Source organism: Festucalex cinctus, chromosome 10 (genome assembly GCF_051991245.1).
Source record: "Festucalex cinctus isolate MCC-2025b chromosome 10, RoL_Fcin_1.0, whole genome shotgun sequence".
Classification (NCBI taxonomy): Eukaryota; Metazoa; Chordata; class Actinopteri; order Syngnathiformes; family Syngnathidae; genus Festucalex; species Festucalex cinctus.
This window is the reverse complement of record NC_135420.1, coordinates 2645478-2670000: the sequence shown is the minus strand read 5'-3', so window position 1 is coordinate 2670000 and position 24523 is coordinate 2645478. Positions and strand designations below refer to the sequence as shown.

General features: G+C 41.6%; 1 protein-coding gene across 3 annotated transcripts in view; it reads left to right on the top strand.

Moving 5' to 3' along the window:
- Positions 1 to 24523, top strand: part of kifap3a (kinesin-associated protein 3a) — a 292502-nt gene that overhangs the window by 212536 nt on the left and 55443 nt on the right. For all 3 annotated transcript variants that reach the window (XM_077534647.1, XM_077534648.1, XM_077534649.1), the window contains exon 14: positions 2437 to 2602. In XM_077534647.1, the coding sequence (XP_077390773.1) occupies positions 2437 to 2602 (166 nt within the window). The remainder of the gene's footprint in view (positions 1 to 2436; positions 2603 to 24523) is intronic.

Sequence of the window (24523 nt, the reverse complement as noted above, 5' to 3'; positions counted from 1 at the left end):
AAACTATGGGAAAGAGTAGTGGAAGCTAGACTGAGGGCAGATGTGAGCATTTGTGAGCAGCAGTATGGTTTCATGCCAAAAAGAAAAAAGTACGACAGATGCAGTATTTGCTTTGAGGATGTTGATTGAGAAGTACAGAGAAGGTCAGAAGGAGCTGCATTGTGTCTTTGTTGACCTGGAGAAAGCTTATAACAGGGTGCCCAGAGAGGAACTGTGGTTTTGTATGAGGAAGTCTGGAGTGGCGGAGAAGTATGTTCAAGTGGTGCAGGACATGTATGAGGACTGTAAGACAGTGGAGAGGTGTGCTGTAGGTGTGACGGAGGAGTTCAAGGTGGACGTGGGACTACATCAGGGATCAGCTCTGAGCCCCTTCTTGTTCGCAATGGTAATGGACAGGATGACAGATGAGGTTAGACGGGAATCCCCATGGACTATGATGTTTGCAGATGACATAGTGATCTGCAGTGAAAGCAGGGAACAGATGGAGGAGAAGCTAGAGGCATGGAGGTTTGCCCTGGAAAGGAGGGGAATGAAGGTGAGCCGTAGCAAGACGGAGTATCTGTGTGTGAATGAGATTGACCCAAGTGGAAGAGTGAGGTTACCGGGAGAAGATACCAAGAAGGTGGAGGAGTTTAAGTATTTAGGGTCTACAGTCCAGAGCAATGGAGAGTGTGGAATAGAAGTGAAGAAGCGTGTGCAGGCAGGCTGGTGGAGAAAAGTGTCAGGTGTGATGTGTGATAGAAGAGTTTCAGCTAAAATGAAAGGAAAGGTTTATAAAACTGTGGTGAGACCAGCGATGTTGTTTGGTCTGGAGACAGTGCCACTGAGGAAAAGACATGAGGCAGAGCTGGAGATGGCAGAGATGAAGATGCTGAGATTCTCTTTGGGAGTGACCAGGTTGGATAGGATCAGGAATGAGTACATCAGAGGGACAGCACATGTTAGAAGCTTTGGAGATAAAGTCAGAGAGGCCAGACTTAGATGGTTTGGACATGTCCAGAGGAGAGATAGTGATTATATTGGAAGAAGGATGCTGAGTTTTCAAATGCCAGGCAGAAGATCGAGAGGAAGACCAAAGAGGAGGTTTATGGATGTAGTTAAAGAGGACATGAAGGTAGTTGGTGTGAGAGCAGAGGATGCAGAGGACAGAGTTAGATGGAGGCAACTGATTCGCTGTGGCGACCCCCGAAGGGAAAAGGCGGAAGAAGAAGAAGAAGAAGAAGAAGAAGAAGAATGAATGAATTTCACCGCAGCGCCGAGCCGACAGATAGTTGCCAGTCCATGAAATATCAGTCAGACTATGAACCGGTCTGTGATAAAAAGAAGTTTGGTGACATCCACTGTTCAAATGCACCCAAATAGACTGCATAGAGTCAGGCCACATGGTCAAAATCATCCTTTTCATTTAAGGCCTGAAATCATGTCCTGCAATGACACAGTATGAATAAAGTACACATCTCCTAAATCTTTGGACTCCGGTGAATATTCCAGTTGTGTTTTCTGTCTATTATGTTCCTTGATGTCACAGCTTAAAACCCCTTATTAACCCCAATTTTACCAAAAATGCCTAAAGTTGCACCCAAAGTAAATTTGACGCTGTTCTTGAACCATTTAGAGTATCAGTATTTTTTTTTTTTTAAAGGTAACTCTTACAATTGTTGTCACCGGTGGGACGTCTGCATGATTAAGTAAAGGGTATAATTTAGACCAAAATTGTGAAAAAATGTGTGTTTCTGAAAGTTTGAGGAGTTCCAGTGACCTATGTATTTGACAAAGAGCTTCACGTGGGCTTAAATGAAAGCTTAGAATATGCCCTTTAAAATGATACCAATCACAACAATATCAACCACCGATAAGTGTCTTGACCATGAGCCAAAACCAGGATATGCACTAGCGTCAAAAATATAATTTTTACAGGTACGTTGTTTACTCTTTCATGAGGTGATAACTACTAAAAAGACACCAGTCTGAGGGTCTATAATATCAATTTATAAGCGAGGGATGTAAAAAAATATCACAACTCGAATTTGCCCACCCTGGTGGTACCGGTATCTGCCTTGGCCCATGGACTAATTGGTCTTAATGGAAGCCAAGTGTGTGTGTTGTACATTTAGACACAATTGTTGGCATCACTGAAAGAAAAACCCACAGTGGTCACAGAAATAACTTGAGTCTTGAAAAAAGTAATAATCAATACAAATTTAAAGGAGCATTGTGGACTTGATTACTCTTTTACTTGTGACTGCCACCTCTGGCCTCAAGCGTAATTGCAGCCTCTGTGTTCAGCTTGTTTTGTAATTTACCTCACATGATAAAGCATCGATCCATCCATCCCTCCCTCCTCTTCATCCATCTTTCCGTCCATCCATCCCTCCCTCCCAATTTTGAGTTCATTCCATTTTGTTCATTCATGTGCTTCTTTTTGCTGACTGGTAGGACCACGTTGGCGACTTGGCGGCTCAGATAAACATGGGAAAATCTGAAGAATATGTGATTGAATGTCTCGGAACACTTGCAAACCTGACTATTCCTGACCTGGACTGGGCACTAGTTCTGAAAGAGTACAACTTGGTGCCATACTTGAAAGACAGACTTAAACCAGGTATGATTATGTTCCATTTTCACAGTATATAGCAAGTGTTCTTTCCCCCCCTTTGACAAGCAAGTGACATTTGTCAGCGGACAAGCCAAACTCATAATTTATAAAGTATTGTGGCACACTTAAGCATGCTTTGGTGCAGTGTGGTGACCCACCACTGGTGGTGGAAATTTCAGTGTTGATTCCGAGCATTCAGCCATTTCACCCAATTCTTGTAAAAGAGATTTTCCTTCAGTGTCAGTCTGTATGTAAGGCAGTCCATGTCCAGTATGTCATCCACGATTATCAGCCATTGCTTAAACAATGGTGCTTCAGTCTGAAGCCAATTCTTTGTAATGGCCTTTTTGCCAGCCATCAGGAGTACATTAACAAAATATTGATCATATTTGTGCACAGCCTCTTCCAAATATCCCAAGTACAAAACCAAGCAAGACCTTGGAACAGGATACCCCAAAGCATCACAGAGAGCTGAGTGAATGCTCCCCCAAAAGGGTCGGATATAGGTGCATTCCCAGAAAATGTGTGTAAGATTTGGATCTGTATATACACATTGTCTCCAACATGTCTGCTGGGTTTTCATTTGTTTACTTTTAATGTTGGGTGTGATAAAATAACGCATTACATTTTTCCAATTGAATTCTTTCCATTTAGGAGATTGTACTGTCGAATTGTATATTTTCCACACATCATGCCACATTCCCTCTGAGACCATCTCATCCAGCATTCTTTCCCATTTAGTTTTTACATACAGTGTAGACCCCAATTTAGAATCCATCAAACAACGATACAGAGATGACACAGTTTTCGGGACACCGCCTCCATAGGCTCTCGAGAGTAATTTTATAACAGGGTGTATTTTATCCTCACATGTCTTACTGTCTTTTATATAATAATCCCTCATTTGCAAATATCTAAAGAAGTCCCGATTATTCAAGTTGTATGTATCTCTTAGCTCCTGAAAGCTTAATACGTCTTCTTTTTTAACAATGGTACACATAGCCGTAATTCCTCTGTCTGCCCAAATTTTAAACCCACCATCCGATGTACTTGGTTTGAATTTAGTATCGAATGAAATCCATTTTAACAAACCAATTTCCTTTCCTATTTTTAATTGTTTAACCACAGAGTACCATACCTCCAGTGTATATGTGACCACTGGATTAATATTAGGATTGTCTTTCAAATATGTAAGTGTCTCTGTTTGTCCCACGTATGTTTGTATTGGATATTCGAGTGAGAGAACTTCAATATGTTTCCATTTGGCCACATATCCCACATCACACCAACAGATCAAATGACGCAATTGTGCAGCATAATAATATTGTTGTAAAGTAGGAAGTGCCCAGCCCTCTTTGTCTTTGCTCAGTTGTAGTGTCGCGTATCTGATTCTTGGACGTTTGCCTTCCCATATAAATCGAGACATACACCTATCCCATTTTAGGAATAGGTCCTTCGGAATATTCACAGGAAGTCGGTGAACAATTAAAAATAATAACTTGTTTGGGTGGGGTGCGGGGGGGTTGGGGTGGGGGGTGGGGGGGTCTGGGGACCGGTGGGCCGCTGTGGGGGCCCGCCGGGCCTCGTTCTGCGGCCTTGGGCTCGGGGGTGTAGGCCGGGGCTGGGGCGGGGGTGTTCCGGGCGTCTGGGTCGGCTCGCCGACCGGTGTCCGCTCGGGTGGCGTGGGGGTGGCCTTGGTGCTGCCGCGGCCTGGGGGATTCCGGGGGGGGGGGGCGGTGCTCGCTTTGCTGGGCCTCGGTTGACGGCTTCTTTCTTTGGTGGCGGTCCTTATACATGCCAGATCCATCACACCAGCATCTACTGAAACTCAAACAGAATTCGCCTCTCCCTCCCACAGCCCGTTATATATATATGTAAAGGACGGCAAATGTCAAAAAGTGATTTATTGCCCCCCATAAATAGCCCTTTGAAGTAAGCCCCGCCCCCTTCCGGCATCTTAGCCAATCAGAAGCCGTTATTTTGAATTAAGCCCTACCCACTTGCCACCTTCTTAACCAATCAGAACCCCAGGACGGCTTCTGTCAAAAATGATTGATGACATTCTGCACCCCCCAGCCCACCCCCCTCATCGTCTTAACCAATCAGAGGTTGGAAGCCACCCCCCTCATCGTCCTAGCCAATCAGAACCCCAGGACGGCTTCTGTCAAAAATGATTGATGACATTCTGTTTCCCACAACATCAAACACATGTTGTCCGGTCCCCCCACCCCCTTTAACAAACATAGGGTTCCGGTCACCCCCCACCGATTGTATACGTACTTCCTTTGAACCCCCCAAACAGTAGCTTTGTTGTTTTCCGGTCCCCCCACCCCCTTTAACAAACATAGGATTCCGGTCACCCCCCACCGATTGTCTACGTACTTCCTTTGATTTTTCACACGAATACTGATAAAGCCCCCCACTTTGAAGTAGAACGGGTACCAACCGTAGGAACCCCCGACCCCCCTTATCACCATGTTGGGCGGTAGGAAGCCCCCACCACCCCTCTATCGGGTATGTGCGTGCGTGAATGTAAATTAGTACGAGGCTCACTTAATCTAGTTAAAGTGAATATTAAAAAATGTTATCCATTTGTTTCATGTTTTTAAAATAAATAAAAAGAGACTTACCAATGTTTCTGAATACGTAGTCGCGTCTCATTCATGGGGTTTTTCTTTTTTTTTTTTTTTAAATAAAATAAAGAGGATCGGTTTCTAACCGCTGTAGTTGGAAATACAGACGAAAAATAGATTATTCGTGCGTATAGGACGGCTATTTAACCCATTTCAGAACCGCGTCCTTCTTTTTTCTGTCACTAAAAACTTGTGTGTTTGTGACTAGGAGCTAGTGAGTTGCGACTCCCTCAAGCCGCGGTAAACGGCGCCATCTAAAGGGCAAAGGATGTTACAGCGTATGATTAAGAGAGGGAGCATTAAAGTTAGTCTACAAAAGTAAATTAGGGTATTAAAATGTTGATAATGAATGTAAAACCTAAAAATTTGATTCAAAGGTATTCAATTTGTAAATTATACATTTTGGATGACGGAACAATGTATGGCATTAGAGTAGCCTTTAAATATTAAGTAGGGTTAATTTTAAATTTTTGGCGACAGCAGATCGAAACTAGTATCATACTAAACCCCCTTGCAGCCATCTTTTTAATGTTACTGAACACTATCCCTATATTAAACCAAACTTAACTCATTTACGTTTCGGTTACAAATGATACGTTTTATTTTTATATGGTATCTATTATAAGACGATGGATGCTAGAATTTGTACATTTTATATATACGTGATGTTTATAGGTATGCTTAGACGTGTATGTTTTTATTATTTTATGTTTATGATGTGTATAAGAGTACGCTGTTTTGGGAGGGATGGGAAAATTTGTTTACCTTTTTTTGTGTGTTTAAAAAAAGATAATAATTGTACTAGTTTTTTTTAAAAAATACTGATTTCGGGAGAGAATATATAATCACAAACTCAGGCAGTTACTGCCTGTGGACATTATTGGTCAGACGTCTGCTTCTTTTTAAAACTAAGAGAATTGAAAGTATGAAACTTTGAGTTTCTTGATACGTTATTAGATTTATACTCTACTTAACCCTTAATCTTTAATCTTAAAGCCGATCTTTGCAACAATTTAACCAAAATCATCTTCTTATTAGTAGATTAACACCATAGTCTCTTACAAAGGGTATTCCTGTAAGCCTTTGGCTAATAGTTTTCTATAAAAGGATCCACGGTCTGAATTTATGACACCATAGATGTATTTGTGCTTGAAGAAGGGTGTGTACACTTTTATTTTAATTTTAATTAGAGTGAGGCGTGAAATTAATCGGTTGATGTTTTGTGCATTGTATTTGATAGCAATGTAATAAAGAAATCTCGGTAGGATGAACACAATAAAGTTGGTATAATTTTGTCTACAAAAGTAAACTAGGGTATTAAAATGTTGATATTGAATGTAAAACCTAAAAATTTGATTCAAAGGTATTCAATTTGTAAATTATACATTTTGAATGACGGAACAATGTATGACATTAGAGTAGCGAAAATTTGTTTACTTTTTTTTTTTTTGTGTGTGTGTTTAAAAAAGATAATAATTGTACTAGTTTAAAAAATACTGATTTCTGGAGAGAATATGTAATCACAAACTCAGGCAGGAACTGCATGTGGACATTATTGGTCAGACGTCTGACAGCGTGTGTGCATGTTTTTTTGTTTTTTTTCCTGTGTTTTTTCCCATTAGTAAAACAGAATGTTATATCTGATGCTTTAGTCTGAAGTATACTTTGTATTACCATACAAGCGATTCTATACCTTCTATTTAAAACTAAGAGAATTGAAAGTATGAAACTTTGAGTTTCTTGATACGTTAATAGATTTATACTCTACTTAACCCTTAATCTTTGATCTTAAAGCCGATCTTTGCAACAATTTAACCAAAATCAGCTTCTTATCAGTAGATTAACACCTTAGTCTCTTACAAAGGGTATTCCTGTAAGCCCTTGGCTAATAGTTTTTTAGAAAGGATCCACGGCTTGAATTTATGACACCATAGATGCAATATGTATATGAGGGAGGGTGTGTACACTTTTATTTTACGGCTATAGCAATTCAAATTGGAATTTTCCACATTTACCAGATTTAAAGACATACTTAGATGTTATCCTAAATGTTATAAGCGATTCTCTTTGCAACAATTTAACCAAAATCATCTTCTTATCAGTAGATTAACACCTTTGTCTCTTACAAAGGGTATTCCTATAAGCCCTTGGCTAATAGTTTTTTAGAAAGGATCCACGGCTTGAATTTATGATACCATAGATGCAATATGTATATGAAGAAGGGTGTGTACACTTTTATTTTAGGGCTGTAGCAATTCAAATTGGAATTTTCCACATTTATCAGATTTAAAGACACACTTAGATGTTATCCTAAATGTGATTCACTGTGCAAAATAATAATACTAATGACACTAAATCACGGCAAGGCGTTGCTCACGTTCTAGTTGTAAACCTGCTTTGGGGATATACATTTTCTACAAATGTACCACTGAGAATATTTACGAGCTTGTAAATAAAATACTAAAGGGGTACCAACATGAAAAATTTAATTTTTGGAGGTTTTAGCTGTGTTAAAATGCTCTTACCTCGCCAAATACATGACCGAATTGGAGTTTTCCTCCATTCTCCCCTCTCTGAGAAATTCTGTTCTACAAAACACCAGCCCCACCCATCCTGAGAAAAAAAGCTGTAGGCGGCCTTTGACACCATAAGGTTACCCTCTCTCACGTTTTTGGTGTACGTCTAGCTATGTATTTTATGTTTTTGAGCTGTTGTATATAAGATTGTGTTGTACATAAGAATTTTACCCCCTCTTACGTTTTTGATGCGTTATAAAACTAATAAATGCGCTGATTTTTATTTTTTTTTAAAAAGGATTAGACTTAGAGAAGGTGTTGGTGGCACTCTCATGAATAAAGCGCGCAAGTTGTTTTAGCCCCTCTGCAGATGCGTACACGTATAAAATGTTATTTTTCTGTTTCTAGTTTTGTTACCGCTAGTGCTATAATTTGTGTCTATACGATTTTTATCGGATGTCTCTATGTATTTTTGTTGTTGTTTAAGTTTATATTTTATGTTTTCGAGCTGTTGTATATAAGATTGTGTTATACATAAGAATTTTACCCCCTCTTACGTTTTTCATGTGTTATAAAACTAATAAATGCGCTGATTTTTATTTTTTTTTAAAGGATTAGACTTAGAGAAGGTGTTGGTGGCACTCTCATGAATAAAGCGCACGAGTTGTTTTAGCCCCTCTGCAGACGCGTACACGTATAAAATGTTATTTTTCTGTTTCTAGTTTTGTTACCGCTAGTGCTATAATTTGTGTCTATACGATTTTTATCGGATGTCTCTATGTATTTTTGTTGTTGTTTAAGTTTATAAGGTTTGTATATACGAATGCGCTGTGTGGAAACGGGTTTTAATATCTATCGTTTTTGTAATATTTAAAAAACTAATAAATATACTGTTTTTTTTTGTTTTTCTTAAACTGATTTATGAAAAGGACTTGTAATCGCAAACTCTTTTTTTAAAAGCAGTAACTGATTTAGGAGGTGGAGGGGCAACGTATTATGGGGATCATACTTTTTGAAATCTTTAAACTGTCGTTTGTAAGAGTCTTCTATCTTGATGTTAGCCTTTTTATCTGAATATGTATGAATGAAATATCTTCTAATTATTAGCTCGGATTCTTTCAATGGATAGCCCTGTAACCCTTAGGTTAGTAGTTTTTTAGAAAGTATCTGGGTATGAAATATGTTATGTTAGGAATATGGCGTGTACGTGAAGAAGGTACGTCTGGCTATGTATTTTATGTTTTTGAGCTGTTGTATATAAGATTGCGTTGTACATAAGAATTTTACCCCCTCTTACGTTTTTGATGTGTTATAAAACTAATAAATGTACTGATTTTTTTTTTTTTTTTTTTTAAAAGGATCAGGCTTAGAGAAGGTGTTGGTGGCACTCTCATGAGCAGAGTGCGCAAGTTGTTTTACCCCCTCTGCAGATGCGTACACGTATAAAATGCTATTTTTCTGTTTCTAGTTTTGTTACCGCTAGTGCTATAATTTGTGTCTATACGATTGTATCGGATGTCTCTATGTATTTTTGTTGTAGTTTAAGTTTATGAGGTTTGTATATACGAAAGCGCTGCGCGGAAATGGGTTTTATCCTCTTATCGTTTTTGTAATATTTAAAAAAACTAATAAATATACTGTTTGTTTTACTTAAACTGATTTATGAAAAGGACTTGTAATCGTAAACTTTTTTTTTTTTTAAAAGCAGTAACTGATTTAGGAGGTGGAGGGGGAGGCTGGTCCAAAGTGTGCATGTGTGCATGCGTGTGTAAGGTGTCAGTGTTTACGCCTAGGGGGCAGTAAAACAGTCTTTGAAAGTGATTGTCATACGATGCTTCGATCTGAAGTATACTACTTTGTAGTCGCGTATAAATAATTTTATACATTCTTTTTAAAAAGAGAGAAATGTAGGTACGAATGTTCGAGCCTGTTAAAATGCAGCGAACTTTATACTTGATTTAGAAATTATTCTTTAATTTACTAGGGCAATGTATTGTGGGGATTGTGGGGGTCAGAAGACCCCTATGATGAGAAAAAATTTTGGAGACGCGTTTCCCTCGCCCGGACGCGGGTCACCGGGGCCCCCCTCTGGAGCCAGGCCTGGAGGCGGGGCTCGCTGGCGAGCGCCTGGTGGCCGGGCCTGCACCCATGGGGCCCGGCCGGGCACAGCCCGAAGGGGCAACGTGGGTCCCTCTTCCCACGGGCTCACCACCGGTGGGAGGGGCCAAAGGGGTCGGGTGCAGTGTGGGCTGGGTGGCGGCCAAGGGAGGAGACCTTGGCGGACCGACCCCCGGCTACAGAAGCTGGCTCTTGGGACATGGAATGTCACCTCTCTGGCAGGGAAGGAGCCCGAGCTGGTGTGCGAGGCCGAGAAGTTCCGACTAGACATAGTCGGACTCGCCTCCACACACGGCTTGGGCTCTGGTACCAGTCCTCTTGAGAGGGGTTGGACTCTCTTCCACTCTGGAGTTGCCCACGGTGTGAGGCGCAGAGCAGGTGTGGGCATACTTATTGCCCCCCGGCTCGGCGCCTGTACGTTGGGGTTTACCCCGGTGGACGAGAGGGTAGCCTCCCTCCGCCTTCGGGTGGGGGGACGGGTCCTGACTGTTGTTTGTGCATATGCACCAAACAGCAGCTCAGAGTACCCACCCTTCTTGGAGTCCGTGGAGGGTGTGCTGGAGAGCGCTCCCTCTGGGGACTCCCTCGTCCTGCTGGGGGACTTCAACGCTCACGTGGGGAATGACAGTGAGACCTGGAGGGGCGTGATTGGGAGGAACGGCCCCCCTGATCGGAACCCGAGCGGTGTTCTGTTATTGGACTTCTGTGCTCGTCACGGTTTGTCCATAACGAACACCATGTTCAAGCATAAGGGTGTCCATATGTGCACTTGGCACCAGGACACCCTAGGCCGCAGTTCGATGATCGACTTTGTAGTCGTGTCATCGGATTTGCGGCCGCATGTTTTGGACACTCGGGTGAAGAGAGGGGCGGAGCTGTCAACTGATCACCACCTGGTGGTGTGTTGGCTCCGATGGTGGGGGAAGATGCCGGTCCGACCTGGCAGACCCAAACGTATTGTGAGGGTTTGCTGGGAACGTCTGGCGGAATCCCCTGTCAGAAAGAGTTTCAATGCCCACCTCCGGCAGAGCTTCTCCCTTGTCTCGGGGGAGGTGGGGGACATTGAGTCCGAATGGACCATGTTCCGCGCCTCCATTGTTGAGGCGGCCGATCGGAGCTGTGGCCGTAAGGTGGTCGGTGCCTGTCGCGGCGGCAATCTTCGAACCCGCTGGTGGACACCAGCGGTAAGGGATGCCGTCAAGCTGAAGAAGGAGTCCTATCGGGCCTTTTTGGCCTGTCGGACTCCGGAGGCAGCTGACAGGTACCGGATGGCCAAGCGGAACGCGGCTTCGGCGGTTGCTGAGGCAAAAACTCGGACATGGGAGGAGTTCGGTGAGGCCATGGAAAACGACTTCCGGACGGCTTCGAGGAAATTCTGGTCCACCATCCGGCGTCTCAGGAGAGGAAAGCAGTGCACCATTAACACTGTGTATAGTGGCGATGGGGTGCTGCTGACCTCGACTCGGGACGTCGTGAAGCGGTGGGGGGAATTCTTCGAAGACCTCCTCAATTCCACCAACACGTCTCCTTTTGAGGAAGCAGAGTCTGGGGACTCTGGGGTGGGCTCTCCTATCTCTGGGGTCGAAGTCACTGAGGTGGTTGGAAAGCTCCTCGGTGGCAGGGCCCCGGGGGTGGATGAGATCCGCCCGGAGTTCCTAAAGACTCTGGATGTTGTGGGGCTGTCGTGGTTGACACGCCTCTACAACATCGCGTGGACATCGGGGACAGTGCCTCTGGATTGGCAGACCGGGGTGGTGGTCCCCCTTTTTAAGAAGGGGGACCGGAGGGTGTGTTCCAACTACAGAGGGATCACACTCCTCAGCCTCCCTGGTAAGGTCTATTCAGGGGTGCTGGAGAGGAGGGTCCGTCGGGAGGTCGAATCTCGGATCCAGGAGGAGCAGTGTGGTTTTCGTCCTGGCCGTGGAACAGTGGACCAGCTCTACACCCTCCGCAGGATCCTCGAGGGTGCGTGGGAGTTCGCTCAACCAGTCCACATGTGTTTTGTGGATCTGGAGAAGGCGTTCGACCGTGTCCCTCGGGGAGTTCTGTGGGGGGTGCTTCGGGAGTACGGGGTGCCGGGCCCCTTGTTACGGGCTGTTCGGTCCCTGTACGACCGTTGCCAGAGTTTGGTCCGCATTGCCGGCAGTAAGTCGGATTCGTTTCCGGTGAGGGTTGGACTCCGCCAAGGTTGCCCTTTGTCACCGATTCTGTTCATAACTTTTATGGACAGAATTTCTAGGCGCAGCCGAGGAGTGGAGGGGTTCCGGTTTGGTGGCCTCAGCATTGCATCTCTGCTCTTTGCAGATGATGTGGTGCTGTTGGCTTCATCTGGCCGGGACCTTCAGCTCTCACTGGAGCGGTTCGCAGCCGAGTGTGAAGCGGCTGGGATGAGGATCAGCACCTCCAAATCCGAGACCATGGTCCTCAGTCGGAAAAGGGTGGAGTGTCGTCTTCAGGTCGGGGATGAGATCCTGCCCCAAGTGGAGGAGTTCAAGTATCTTGGGGTCTTGTTCACGAGTGAGGGTAGGATGGAGCGGGAGATCGACAGGCGGATCGGTGCAGCGTCTGCAGTGATGCGGACTCTGTATCGGTCCGTCGTGGTGAAGAAAGAGCTGAGCCAAAAGGCAAAGCTCTCGATTTACCGGTCGATCTACGTTCCAACCCTCACCTATGGTCACGAGCTGTGGGTCGTGACCGAAAGAACGAGATCCCGGATACAAGCGGCCGAAATGAGTTTCCTCCGCAGGGTGTCCGGGCTCTCCCTTAGAGATAGGGTGAGAAGCTCGGTCATCCGGGAGGGACTCAGAGTCGAGCCGCTGCTCCTCCGCGTTGAGAGGAGCCAGCTGAGGTGGCTCGGGCATCTGGTTCGGATGCCTCCTGGACGCCTCCCTGGGGAGGTGTTCCGGGCATGTCCCACCGGTGGGAGGCCCCGGGGACGACCCAGGACACGCTGGAGAGACTATGTCTCTCGGCTGGCCTGGGAACGCCTTGGGATCCCACCGGAGGAGCTGGTTGAAGTGGCTGGGGAGAGGGAAGTCTGGGTTTCCCTCCTGAAGCTGCTGCCCCCGCGACCCGACCCCGGATAAGCGGAAGAAGATGGATGGATGGATGGATGTATTGTGGGGGTCATACTTTTTGAAATCTCTAAGCTGGTGTTTGTAAGAGTCTTCTATCTTGATGTTAACCTTTTTATTTGATGATGTATGAATGAAATATCTTCTAATTATTACCATGGCTTCTATCAATGGATACCCTTGTAAGGCTTAGGATTGTAGTTTTTTAGAAAGTATTCGGGTATGAAATATGTCATGTTCGGGACATGGTGCGTACGCGAAGAAGGTTGATGTAGTTTTATTTTTGTTTTGTTTACGATTTAGTTTTTTTTTTAGGGGGATGTAGGCATCGTTTTAAGGTGCCAGGTGTATTTTGTGTAAATAATATATGGATACTTACTTTTTATTTTTGTTACCGATAGTGCTTTGTTTCGTGAAACCCTTATGTTTTGTTTTGTTTCTTGTTTTTTTTTAACTTACCCTTCGATGATAAATAAAACGTCTTTAGACTTATCGCTAGCGAAGATGTAGCACGTTTAACATTCTAAATAGTTTTATCGCTGCACGACGTATTCGAACTAAGAGATCCCAAGTCTTTGTGAGTTTTTTTTTTCTCTTTTAAATACTTAGAAATTCCCATTGTTAAATTAGCCTATAAGATATTATTGAATATGATAGGCTGTAAGATTAGCTATACTAAATCACCCCTGGATTTAAAACACAAAACTATGAGATTTAATCAGAGCGTAACAATCTACCGCGACGATCTTTTTTAATCTTAAAACCGCTCTTTGCAGCAATTTACCTAAATATATAGTGAACAAACGTGTATCTTGTATGACTAAGAGACATTTAACTTTTGATTGAACGATTTATTTTTTTCCTTACAAATCGCGCTTACTTTCCGATGATACGCGTAGGTAAACAATTTTTTACAAGTATGATTGTGAAATAACAGCTACTAAATTACTTAATTTGAATGAATAATATTATTTAAGACGTCTACCCATCTAACGCTTTAAAAATAGCGACATAATTCAGATAAAAATATTATTCGTACTATATTGTTTTTTTTTGTTTTTTTTTACAATAGTTTCCGAGTTCTCACAATAGATGTTCGATGATACTATTTTATGTTTTTCTTACCGGTATGATTAACTTGTATTACATTTATGACTTTTCGCTATTATCTTTGCATCGTTTTAAGGTGGCCGGTGTATTTTGTACAAATAATATATGGATACTTATTGATTTCTGATCAATTTTTACTCGTATATTTACCTACTTTTGCTTTTAGGCGTATGTTAGTTAGTTAGTTACTTGTATATGAGTGCGTATTCTAACTTTCCCATTCACTTCTTGGTTCCATTCCATCACCCCTGTGAGACCGGACTCGTCTACTTAATATCACTAAAGTCTGTTCAAAAATCATTGGACACCCTGTCAGAGCCTTATCTTCCTTTTGTGACCGAATCCTGCTCGATCCGTTTCACTCACTTCATCGAATGTTTGAGTGGCTTCCATCATCTCAGCAGGCTGAGACGCCCACTCTGACGAACACAGCGGCGGAGGACTACATTTGTCCCCAGAACACTAAAATCTCTTGAACAGTGACCCCCCTCCCGGGCCAAATTGCGACAGACTGGCTGACTGACACGTAGCACTTTAGTGTGAAGCACGGAGCACTTTCTTTTGTTTTTTTTTATTGTTATTTATTATTTTTCGTATTTGTTTTTTTTTAATGTTCATTGATTTCATGTTTTGTTTTTTTTAACTTCCCCTCGAGGACAAATAAAAGCGTTTTTGAATTGAATATTTAATTACTTGTGGTATTTTATTCATTTTTAAGTTATTTTTTGGTCTTAAAAAGAGAAAAAGTCTTTATCACTAGAAGTTTAATAGTTTTTTTAATTCCTATCCACGCATCCCTCGCCACTTCCTTGCTCCACCGGTGGTCTAAAACTCGATAAGAAAACAAACGACAAACATGATTTTAATCCATACAGATATATTTTTTATTTAGTTACACGGGACGTCAACAAAAAGACATGATATACATTGTAAAGCACATCAAATAAAACATAGGGACGCACCTTGCTTTCAATAACAGTTTGGAAGTTTTTCATTTCATTTTTTAGATTCAAAGACTCGTCGTTGTAGTAATAATATTTAGCACAGTCAATAAACAATGTCATGACGGTCACCAAATGTCCCGCTTTAATATCATGGTTACACCAATTATTCAATGCATATTCCATCGTGTTAGTCATGTTTACACGGTTCTTCAACAGTTTTGTTCTCAATGGATGTGTGTAAAATGGTTTTCTCTACAATTTCTATCCAATTATGCAAGCTTTCGAAAAAGATTCGCCCATCTCACACGTACCAATCAGCGATCAGATCTAGTTGTTCGTGGCTCAGTCCTCCGTCCCAACAGTTATCGAGAACGATCTTAATTCTGTCTAACACCATACGCTCATGAACGTAGTCGTGTAGCACAAATTCTACGATGCGTTGGACTTCCTCGGTAGTCGTCTCACGATGGGTTATGGTTAACTCATTCACTGCCTTTGACAAGTATACTTGTCAATTGTATTTTTTAGAGCGGTGCTAAATGGGGGCGAATCTGAGCATGCTCCACTGTAAATATCAAACTTGGAAACAACTTTACTGATGCCCAACCACCGGTAGATGACATCATTGCCCCATTTTATAGGAAATAAACACAGTTTCAGAGTCCATGGGAGAAATGGCTGTATTTTGGCAAACCTACATTTTTCTGCTGTCAATTATAAAAGAACGGGACGGGACAAAAAGTAGGGAGTCTATTCTGTTATTTGGTAGATTCGGTTTATATATAATTATTGAATGGAATATCACGTGAGTATTGGAAATGTAAAAATTTTCTATAATGACTGGCAGTGAATGAGTTAAGATACGGTGAATCGTCGACAGAAAACGTCCGTTACACAGTAGTTTCATGATACCTTCAAAATTCCGAGCAAGATAATACGGTTCCCGATCATAAAATAAGCAGGGATGTCTTAACTGACTCGGTAATTTTAAATCACATCCGGAGCAATTCTCTCTGCTATATTTATGGATAGCGCTCATCAACATATAGCTAACAGTCTGCTTAATACAATTATATCTTGCATTTATTACCCATACGTCTGGTGCGTAGTTCCAAACCAATTCACCCTCCCTCTCCTTAGGCCCGGCAGAAGCCGTCGGTAGACTGGTTAGCGAGTCGTCGTCGTCCACGGAGGTCTCAAGAGAGGAAACGTTACTTTCCGTACCGTCCTCAGTCGGGCGATCATCGGGTTGAGGAGACCCGGGCGGAGGGTTATTCTCCTCTTCCTCAGCGATAGGGTCTATCATCTGTAAATATAAACGTAGGTAACCCTCCTTTTTTAAATTATTATTATTATTATCGATGTTATTAGGCTACATCGATTCGTCAAAAGTAGTTTACCGGGATGGATGCCGTAGACCCGAAGTCAGTAGACGATGTCGAGGATAAGTTGCAAGCGGTCACGGGGCTGGAACTCCGGTAGGGTCCGTCGATAAAGGTTACGTTTGCCTCATCCTCTTCGACGTCCGAACGCTCAGGACTAGATGCTGTAAGATTTGGCGGCTCGCTGAAAATCTGCATACTTCTGGAGAGTCGTGGGGATGTCCAGATCGTTCTAACTCGATCCCCCGGAGGTGGTGGCACTAGTGAATCTCCTCAAAGATTATCAAACGTTCGCAATGTTAGGTTTTTTTTTTCCCGAAGGGGGAGCGGTCTTTATTAGCACGAGACCCCCCACAGGGGCGTGGTTTTTACCTAAAAAAAAGGTTGGTGGCGCTAAAACAACAGATTTAAAAAAAAAATGAAAGTCAGAGAGTCTCCTTGATTCCTTCGCACATTAAAATCAATATGCGACTAATATAAAAACATTTACCGTAAAATAAAACATCTTTGAATAAGTCCCCCCTGTTTTAATCCGGGGTAAAACATTTAACGATAATATTCGTCAGTAAAGACACAAGGGGTATAAGCCGACGTTTAAAGCGTGTAAAGACGTCGCTAAAGAGTAAACTCTCGGAATAACTTTAAATTATAAAACGTTAGCCTCACGAATAATTAGTCAATACGGGAATCGAGTAGTTAAATATTAATTACAAATTTTAACGGTATACGTACGCATTCAATAAAAATACAAGAGGGCGATTAATACTCGGCAAAGTTACGCCTAGAATTTTTAAAATAAAAATGTGTAAACACGTTTTGTTTTACTTTGTTTTGGAGGGACCGAGTATTTTGAAACATTTCATAGTAAAGCGTAAGGAGAACTAAAAAGTTTCATAAAGGTAATAATTTGACTTTATAAAAAAACAAACAAAAAACTAGAGCTGCGAGCAGCTATAAAGGGCCCTCGCAGCCCGGGCCACGTTGGGGTACTTGCACGTTGGGGAACTTGCACATTGGGGTACTGGCACATTGGAAGCAGAATTTCTTTGAAAATGGCATGATAAACGTGGATTATTTTTATTTTTTTGCCAGGTGTGATGAGTGTGTCAAGCTCAATGGGTTTTGGTGATTGTTAAGATCTGCAAAAATCAGCGTCTTATTTTTTATTTTTAGGCAATGAGTTGCCCTGATTGGTATTTTTTGTAAAAGTGTATATACACATCATCGCTCGTTGTACTCATTGCACAATGTTACTTTTATTGTCCAAAGGGGCAATCAAAAATGAATAAAACAAAATGGAAATGTACATACGTTTGGATCGGTGTGAAGCCAGTGAACAATTTGAGTGGTGGAAACTAAAAGAATATTCATAAATGACTGAGTTATCACACTTAGAATGAGTGTACATTTTTTGTACAAAATACCGTATGTGGGGTATTTTTTTTTTATTCCTCAAGGGCTAGGTGGCGCTGCATATATAACTGAATGTTGTCACAGAGATAACTTCAGGCCTTGACGATAAACATACATGTCAAGTTTGGGATTTTTTGGAGCATGTACCGGGGAGTTATCAAGCATATCCTTTTTCATTGCGAAACACAAATTTTGATGCCCCACCCTCATCATATAGTATTTCGAAAAGTCAAAATTTTTCCCCCTGTCGTTGGCTCAGGTCTTGACATGGTCCAGGCCAAGTCTTAACTCAGTCGGATGAAACGTGTAGGAGAAGTGGGCAAAAGTCTGCCCCCTGTGAATGTGCAAAAATCGTCAAAAATGGGACATTCAAAAATTCGTAGCTCACTTCCTGTTCATTTTAGCATATGGGTCCAAGAGACTTTTTTGTAGGTCTTGGGCTCCCTCATACACCTAAAAATATTCGTCGTTCTTGCTTAAACGTACAACCGGGGCTGCTTCGTTAAAAACTTCTAGGGGGCGCTATTGAGTCATTTTTGTAAAAATAGCACAATCAACAATAAAATATTGCTCATTTTACCAGGCCAGATGTGTGTGCCAAGTTTCATGAGTTTCTGTGCATGTTTAGACCCTCAAAACTGGCGTTGTTTTCTTGGCGAACAGCGCTTAGCCACGCCCACAGCAATTCGCGAAAACTCACAAACTTCGTGTTGTGACATCATGAAGGCCGAAACCCTCATCTGAGCAAATATGAGGTAGGTCCAGTTAACGTGTTTGGAGAAAAACGTAGAAGAAAATTCGTAAGAAAAAAAATTGCCACTAGGTGGCGCTATCAGTTAGATGAAATATAAGTCAGTAGATGTCTTTAGGGCTGGACTCTCATCAAATTTGTGAAATTTTGAGAAGATAGGATCATCTCGGTCAAGTTAATGCAGCTTTTATTTTCACGAAAAATCTTCAGACTTAGCGTCACCGTAGCGGCCACGCCCTTTGGCGAAAAGTTACAATATTCGGTGTGGGGCATGATCAACATCTTAAGGCTTTTCTGACCAATTTTCAAATGGATCCCTTCAACGAGCTCAGCACAGTAGCTAAAAACGTAAAGTATGACATTTATTGTAACCACTAGGTGGCGCTATATGTATAACTGAATTTTGTCATATAGATGTTTTCAGGCCGTGACTATTACGTTGCCTGAGAAGTTTGAGATTTTTTGGAGCTTGTACATGGGAGTTATTCAGCATTTGCGCTTTCTGGACAAATGAAATTTTAAAGTCAATATTTGATGCTCCGCCCCCATCATATAGTATTTCGAAAAGGCAAGATGTTTTGCCCAGCTGTTCTCTCAGGTCTTGAGATGATAAATGCCAAGTTTGAAGTCAATTGGATGAAAAATGTTTGCAAAGGGGGAAAAAGCATGACTACAGTGAATGTGCCAAAATAGGCAAAAATTGGACATTAAAAAATTCATAGCTCACTTCCTGTACATTTTAGCTACATGGTCCCAATAGACTTTTTTTGTGCGTCTCGGGGTGCTACACGTGCCTGCCAATTTTCGTTGCTCTAGCTCAAACGTGCTGGGCTTGGTTTTTATTTTTCTACGCTAGGGGGCGCTATAGAGTCGCGTTGTTATAACGACTTCATAATATCAAATTTTTCGCCGGACCTGAGGAGTGTGCAAAGTTCGGTGAGTTTTCGTGAATATTTAGGTACCCAAAATCGCGATTGTTTGCGGAGAATAAAGAATAATAATAACTAGAGCTGCGAGCAGCTATAAAGGGCCCTCGCAGCCCGGGCCACGTTGGAGTCCGTGCACGTTGGGGTACTGGCACGTTGGGGTACTGGCATATTGGAAGCAAATTTTCTTTGAAAATGGCATAATAAACGTTTACATGTAGAATATTTTTTTACCAGTGTGTGTGTCAAGCTCAACGGGTTTTGGTGATTGTTAAGACCTGCAAAAATCAGCGTCCTTTTTTATTTTTAGGCAATGAGTTGCCCTGATTGGTATTTTTTGTAAAAGTGTATATATACATCATCGCTCGTTGTACTCATTGCACAATGTTACTTTTATTGTCCAAAGGGGCAATCAAAAATGAATAAAACAAAATGGAAACGTACATACGTTTGGATCGGTGTGAAGCCAGTGAACAATTTGAGTGGTGGAAACTAAAAGAATATTCAGAAATGACTTAGTCATCACACTTAGAATGAGTTTAAATTTTTTTGTACAAAATACCGTATGTGGGTTTTTTTTTTATATAAGCCTCAAGGGCTAGGTGGCGCTGTATTTATAACTGAATGTTGTCATCGAGATACCTTCAGGCCTTGATTATAAGCATACATGTCAAGTGTGGGATTTTTTTTGGAGCATGTACCGTGGAGTTATTAAGCATATCCTTCATTCACGATATTGCTTTTAATGTCCACAGAGGCCATCAAAAATAAATAAAAATATATATATGTTTGGATAAGTCTGATGCCAGTGAACATTTTGAGTGGTGGAAACTAAAAGAATATTCATAAATGACTTAGTTATCACACTTAGAATGAGTTTAAATTTTTTGTACTAAATACCGTATGTGGGGTATTTTTTTTTTATGCCTCAAGGGCTAGGTGGCGCTGCATATATAACTGAATGTTGTCATAGAGATAGCTTCAGGCCTTGACGATAAACATACATGTCAAGTTTGGGATTTTTTGGAGCATGTACCGGGGAGTTATTAAGCATATCCTTTTTCAGTGCGAAACACAAATTTTGATGCCCCGCCTTCATCATATAGTATTTCGAAAGGTCAAGATTTTTCCCCCTGTCGTTGGCTCAGGTCTTGACATGGTCCAGGTCAAGTCTTAACTCAGTCAGATGAAACGTGTAGGAGAAGTGGGCAAAAGTCTGCCCCCTGTGAATGTGAAAAAATTGTCAAAAATGGGACATTCAAAAATTCGTAGCTCACTTCCTGTTCATTTTAGCATATGGGTCCATTAGACTTTTTTGTAGGTCTTGGGCTCCCTCATACACCTAAAAATATCCGTCGTTCTTGCTTAAACGTACAACCGGGGCTGCTTCGTTAAAAACTTCTAGGGGGCGCTATTGAGTCATTTTTGTAAAAATAGCACAATCAACAATAAAATATTGCTCATTTTACCAGGCCAGATGTGTGTGCCAAGTTTCATGAGTTTCTGTGCATGTTTAGACCCTCAAAACTGGCGTTGTTTTCTTGGCGAACAGCGCTTAGCCACACCCACAGCAATTCGCGAAAACTCACAAACTTCGTGTTGTGACATCATGAAGGCCGAAACCCTCATCTGAGCAAATATGAGGTAGGTCCAGTTAACGTGTTTGGAGAAAAACGTAGAAGAAAATTCGTAAGAAAAAAAATTGCCACTAGGTGGCGCTATCAGTTAGATGAAATATAAGTCAGTAGATGTCTTTAGGGCTGGACTCTCATCAAATGTGTGAAATTTTGAGAAGATAGGATCATCTCGGTCAAGTTAATGCAGCTTTTATTTTCACGAAAAATCTTCAGACTTTGCGTCACCGTAGCGGCCACGCCCTTTGGCGAAAAGTTACAATATTCGGTGTGGGGCATGATCAACATCTTAAGGCTTTTCTGACCAATTTTCAAATGGATCCCTTCAACAAGCTCAGCACAGTAGCTAAAAACGTAAAGTATGACATTTATTGTAACCACTAGGTGGCGCTATATGTATAACTGAATTTTATCATATAGATGTTTTCAGGCCGTGACTATTACATTGCCTGAGAAGTTTGAGATTTTTTGGAGCTTGAACATGGGAGTTATTAAGCATTTGCTCTTTCTGGACAAATGAAATTTTAAAGGCAATATTTGATGCCCCGCCCCCATCATATAGTATTTCGAAAAGGCAAGACTTTTTGCCCAGTTGTTCTCTCACGTCTTGAGATGATAAATGCCAAGTTTGAAGTTAATTGGATGAAAAATGTTTGCAGAGGGGGAAAAAGCATGACCACAGTGAATGTGCCAAAATAGGCCAAAATTGGACATTAAAAAATTCATAGCTCATTTCCTGTACATTTTAGCTACATGGTCCCAATAGACTTTTTTGTGCATCTCGGGGTGCTACACGTGCCTGCCAATTTTCGTTGCTCCAGCTCAAACGTGCCGGGCTTGGGTTTTATTTTTCTACGCTAGGGGGCGCTATAGAGTCGCGTTGTTATGACGACTTCATAATATCAAATTTTTCGCCGGGCCTGAGGAGTGTGCAAAGTTCGGTGAGTTTTCGTGAATGTTTAGGTACCCAAAATCGGGATCGTTTGCGGAGAATAAAGAATAATAATAATAATAATAATAATAATAATAATAATAATAATAATAATAATAATAATAATAATAATTTTTACAAAAACAATAGGGACCTCGCAGCGGTCGCTGCTCGGGCCCTAATGACTTAGTTATCACACTGAGAATGAGTTTACATTTTTTGTACAAAATACCGTATGTGGGGTATTTTTTTTTTATGCCTCAAGGGCTAGGTGGCGCTGCATATATAACTGAATGTTGTCATAGAGATAGCTTCAGGCCTTGACGATAAACATACATGTCAAGTTTGGGATTTTTTGGAGCATGTACCGGGGAGTTATTAAGCATATCCTTTTTCAGTGCGAAACACAAATTTTGATGCCCCACCTTCATCATATAGTATTTCGAAAGGTCAAGATTTTTCCCCCTGTCGTTGGCTCAGGTCTTGACATGGTCCAGGTCAAGTCTTAACTCAGTCAGATGAAACGTGTAGGAGAAGTGGGCAAAAGTCTGCCCCCTGTGAATGTGCAAAAATTGTCAAAAATGGGACATTCAAAAATTCGTAGCTCACTTCCTGTTCATTTTAGCATATGGGTCCAAGAGACTTTTTTGTAGGTCTTGGGCTCCCTCATACACCTAAAAATATTCGTCGTTCTTGCTTAAACGTACAACCGGGGCTGCTTCGTTAAAAACTTCTAGGGGGCGCTATTGAGTCATTTTTGTAAAAATAGCACAATCAACAATAAAATATTGCTCATTTTACCAGGCCAGATGTGTGTGCCAAGTTTCATGAGTTTCTGTGCATGTTTAGACCCTCAAAACTGGCGTTGTTTTCTTGGCGAACAGCGCTTAGCCACACCCACAGCAATTCGCGAAAACTCACAAACTTCGTGTTGTGACATCATGAAGGCCGAAACCCTCATCTGAGCAAATATGAGGTAGGTCCAGTTAACGTGTTTGGAGAAAAACGTAGAAGAAAATTCGTAAGAAAAAAAATTGCCACTAGGTGGCGCTATCAGTTAGATGAAATATAAGTCAGTAGATGTCTTTAGGGCTGGACTCTCATCAAATGTGTGAAATTTTGAGAAGATAGGATCATCTCGGTCAAGTTAATGCAGCTTTTATTTTCACGAAAGATCTTCAGACTTTGCGTCACCGTAGCGGCCACGCCCTTTGGCGAAAAGTTACAATATTCGGTGTGGGGCATGATCAACATCTTAAGGCTTTTCTGACCAATTTTCAAATGGATCCCTTCAACAAGCTCAGCACAGTAGCTAAAAACGTAAGGTATGACATTTATTGTAACCACTAGGTGGCGCTATATGTATAACTGAATTTTATCATATAGATGTTTTCAGGCCGTGACTATTACGTTGCCTGAGAAGTTTGAGATTTTTTGGAGCTTGAACATGGGAGTTATTAAGCATTTGCTCTTTCTGGACAAATGAAATTTTAAAGGCAATATTTGATGCCCCGCCCCCGTCATATAGTATTTCAAAAAGGCAAGATGTTTTGCCCAGTTGTTCTCTCAGGTCTTGAGATGATAAATGCCAAGTTTGAAGTCAATTGGATGAAAAATGTTTGCAAAGGGGGAAAAAGCATGACCACAGTGAATGTGCCAAAATAGGCCAAAATTGGACATAAAAAAATTCATAGCTCACTTCCTGTACATTTTAGCTACATGGTCCCAATAGACTTTTTTTGTGCGTCTCGGGGTGCTACACGTGCCTGCCAATTTTTCTTGCTCTAGCTCAAACGTGCCGGGCTTGGTTTTTATTTTTCTACGCTAGGGGGCGCTATCGAGTCGCATTGTTATGACGACTTAATAATATAAAATTTTTCGCCGGGCCTGAGGAGTCTGCAAAGTTCGGTGAGTTTTCGTGAATGTTTAGGTACCCAAAATCGCGATCGTTTGCGGAGAATAAAGAATAATAATAATAATAATAATAACTAGAGCTGCGAGCAGCTATAAAGGGCCCTCGCAACCCGGGCCACGTTGGGGTATTTGCACGTCGGGGTACTGGCATGTTGGGGTACTGTCAAATAGGAAACCATCTAAATTTTAAACGTTTTTGCCATGCTTTGTGTTTGTAAAGTTTCATGGAAAGGCCAAAAATGATGCACAATTAACAAAATAAAATCAAAATGGATTGGCACATGGCTATATAGAATACTTTTTGAATATATTAGGCATGCCTGCCAATATTCACACATCTAGCTGAATCATATAATCGGAAAGACTTCATAAAAATGTCTAGAGGGCGCTATTGAAGCATTTATTGCAAATTTAATAAGAAATCTCTAAAATATTCATGCTTATGACAAGCCTGATGTGTGTGTAAAGTTTCATGAGTTTTTGCACATGTTTAGACCCAAAAAAAAAAGAAGCAGCATTTTACTTGTCAAACAATCCATCGCCATGAAACAGCGTGCGACAAAATTAATAACTTTCGATAA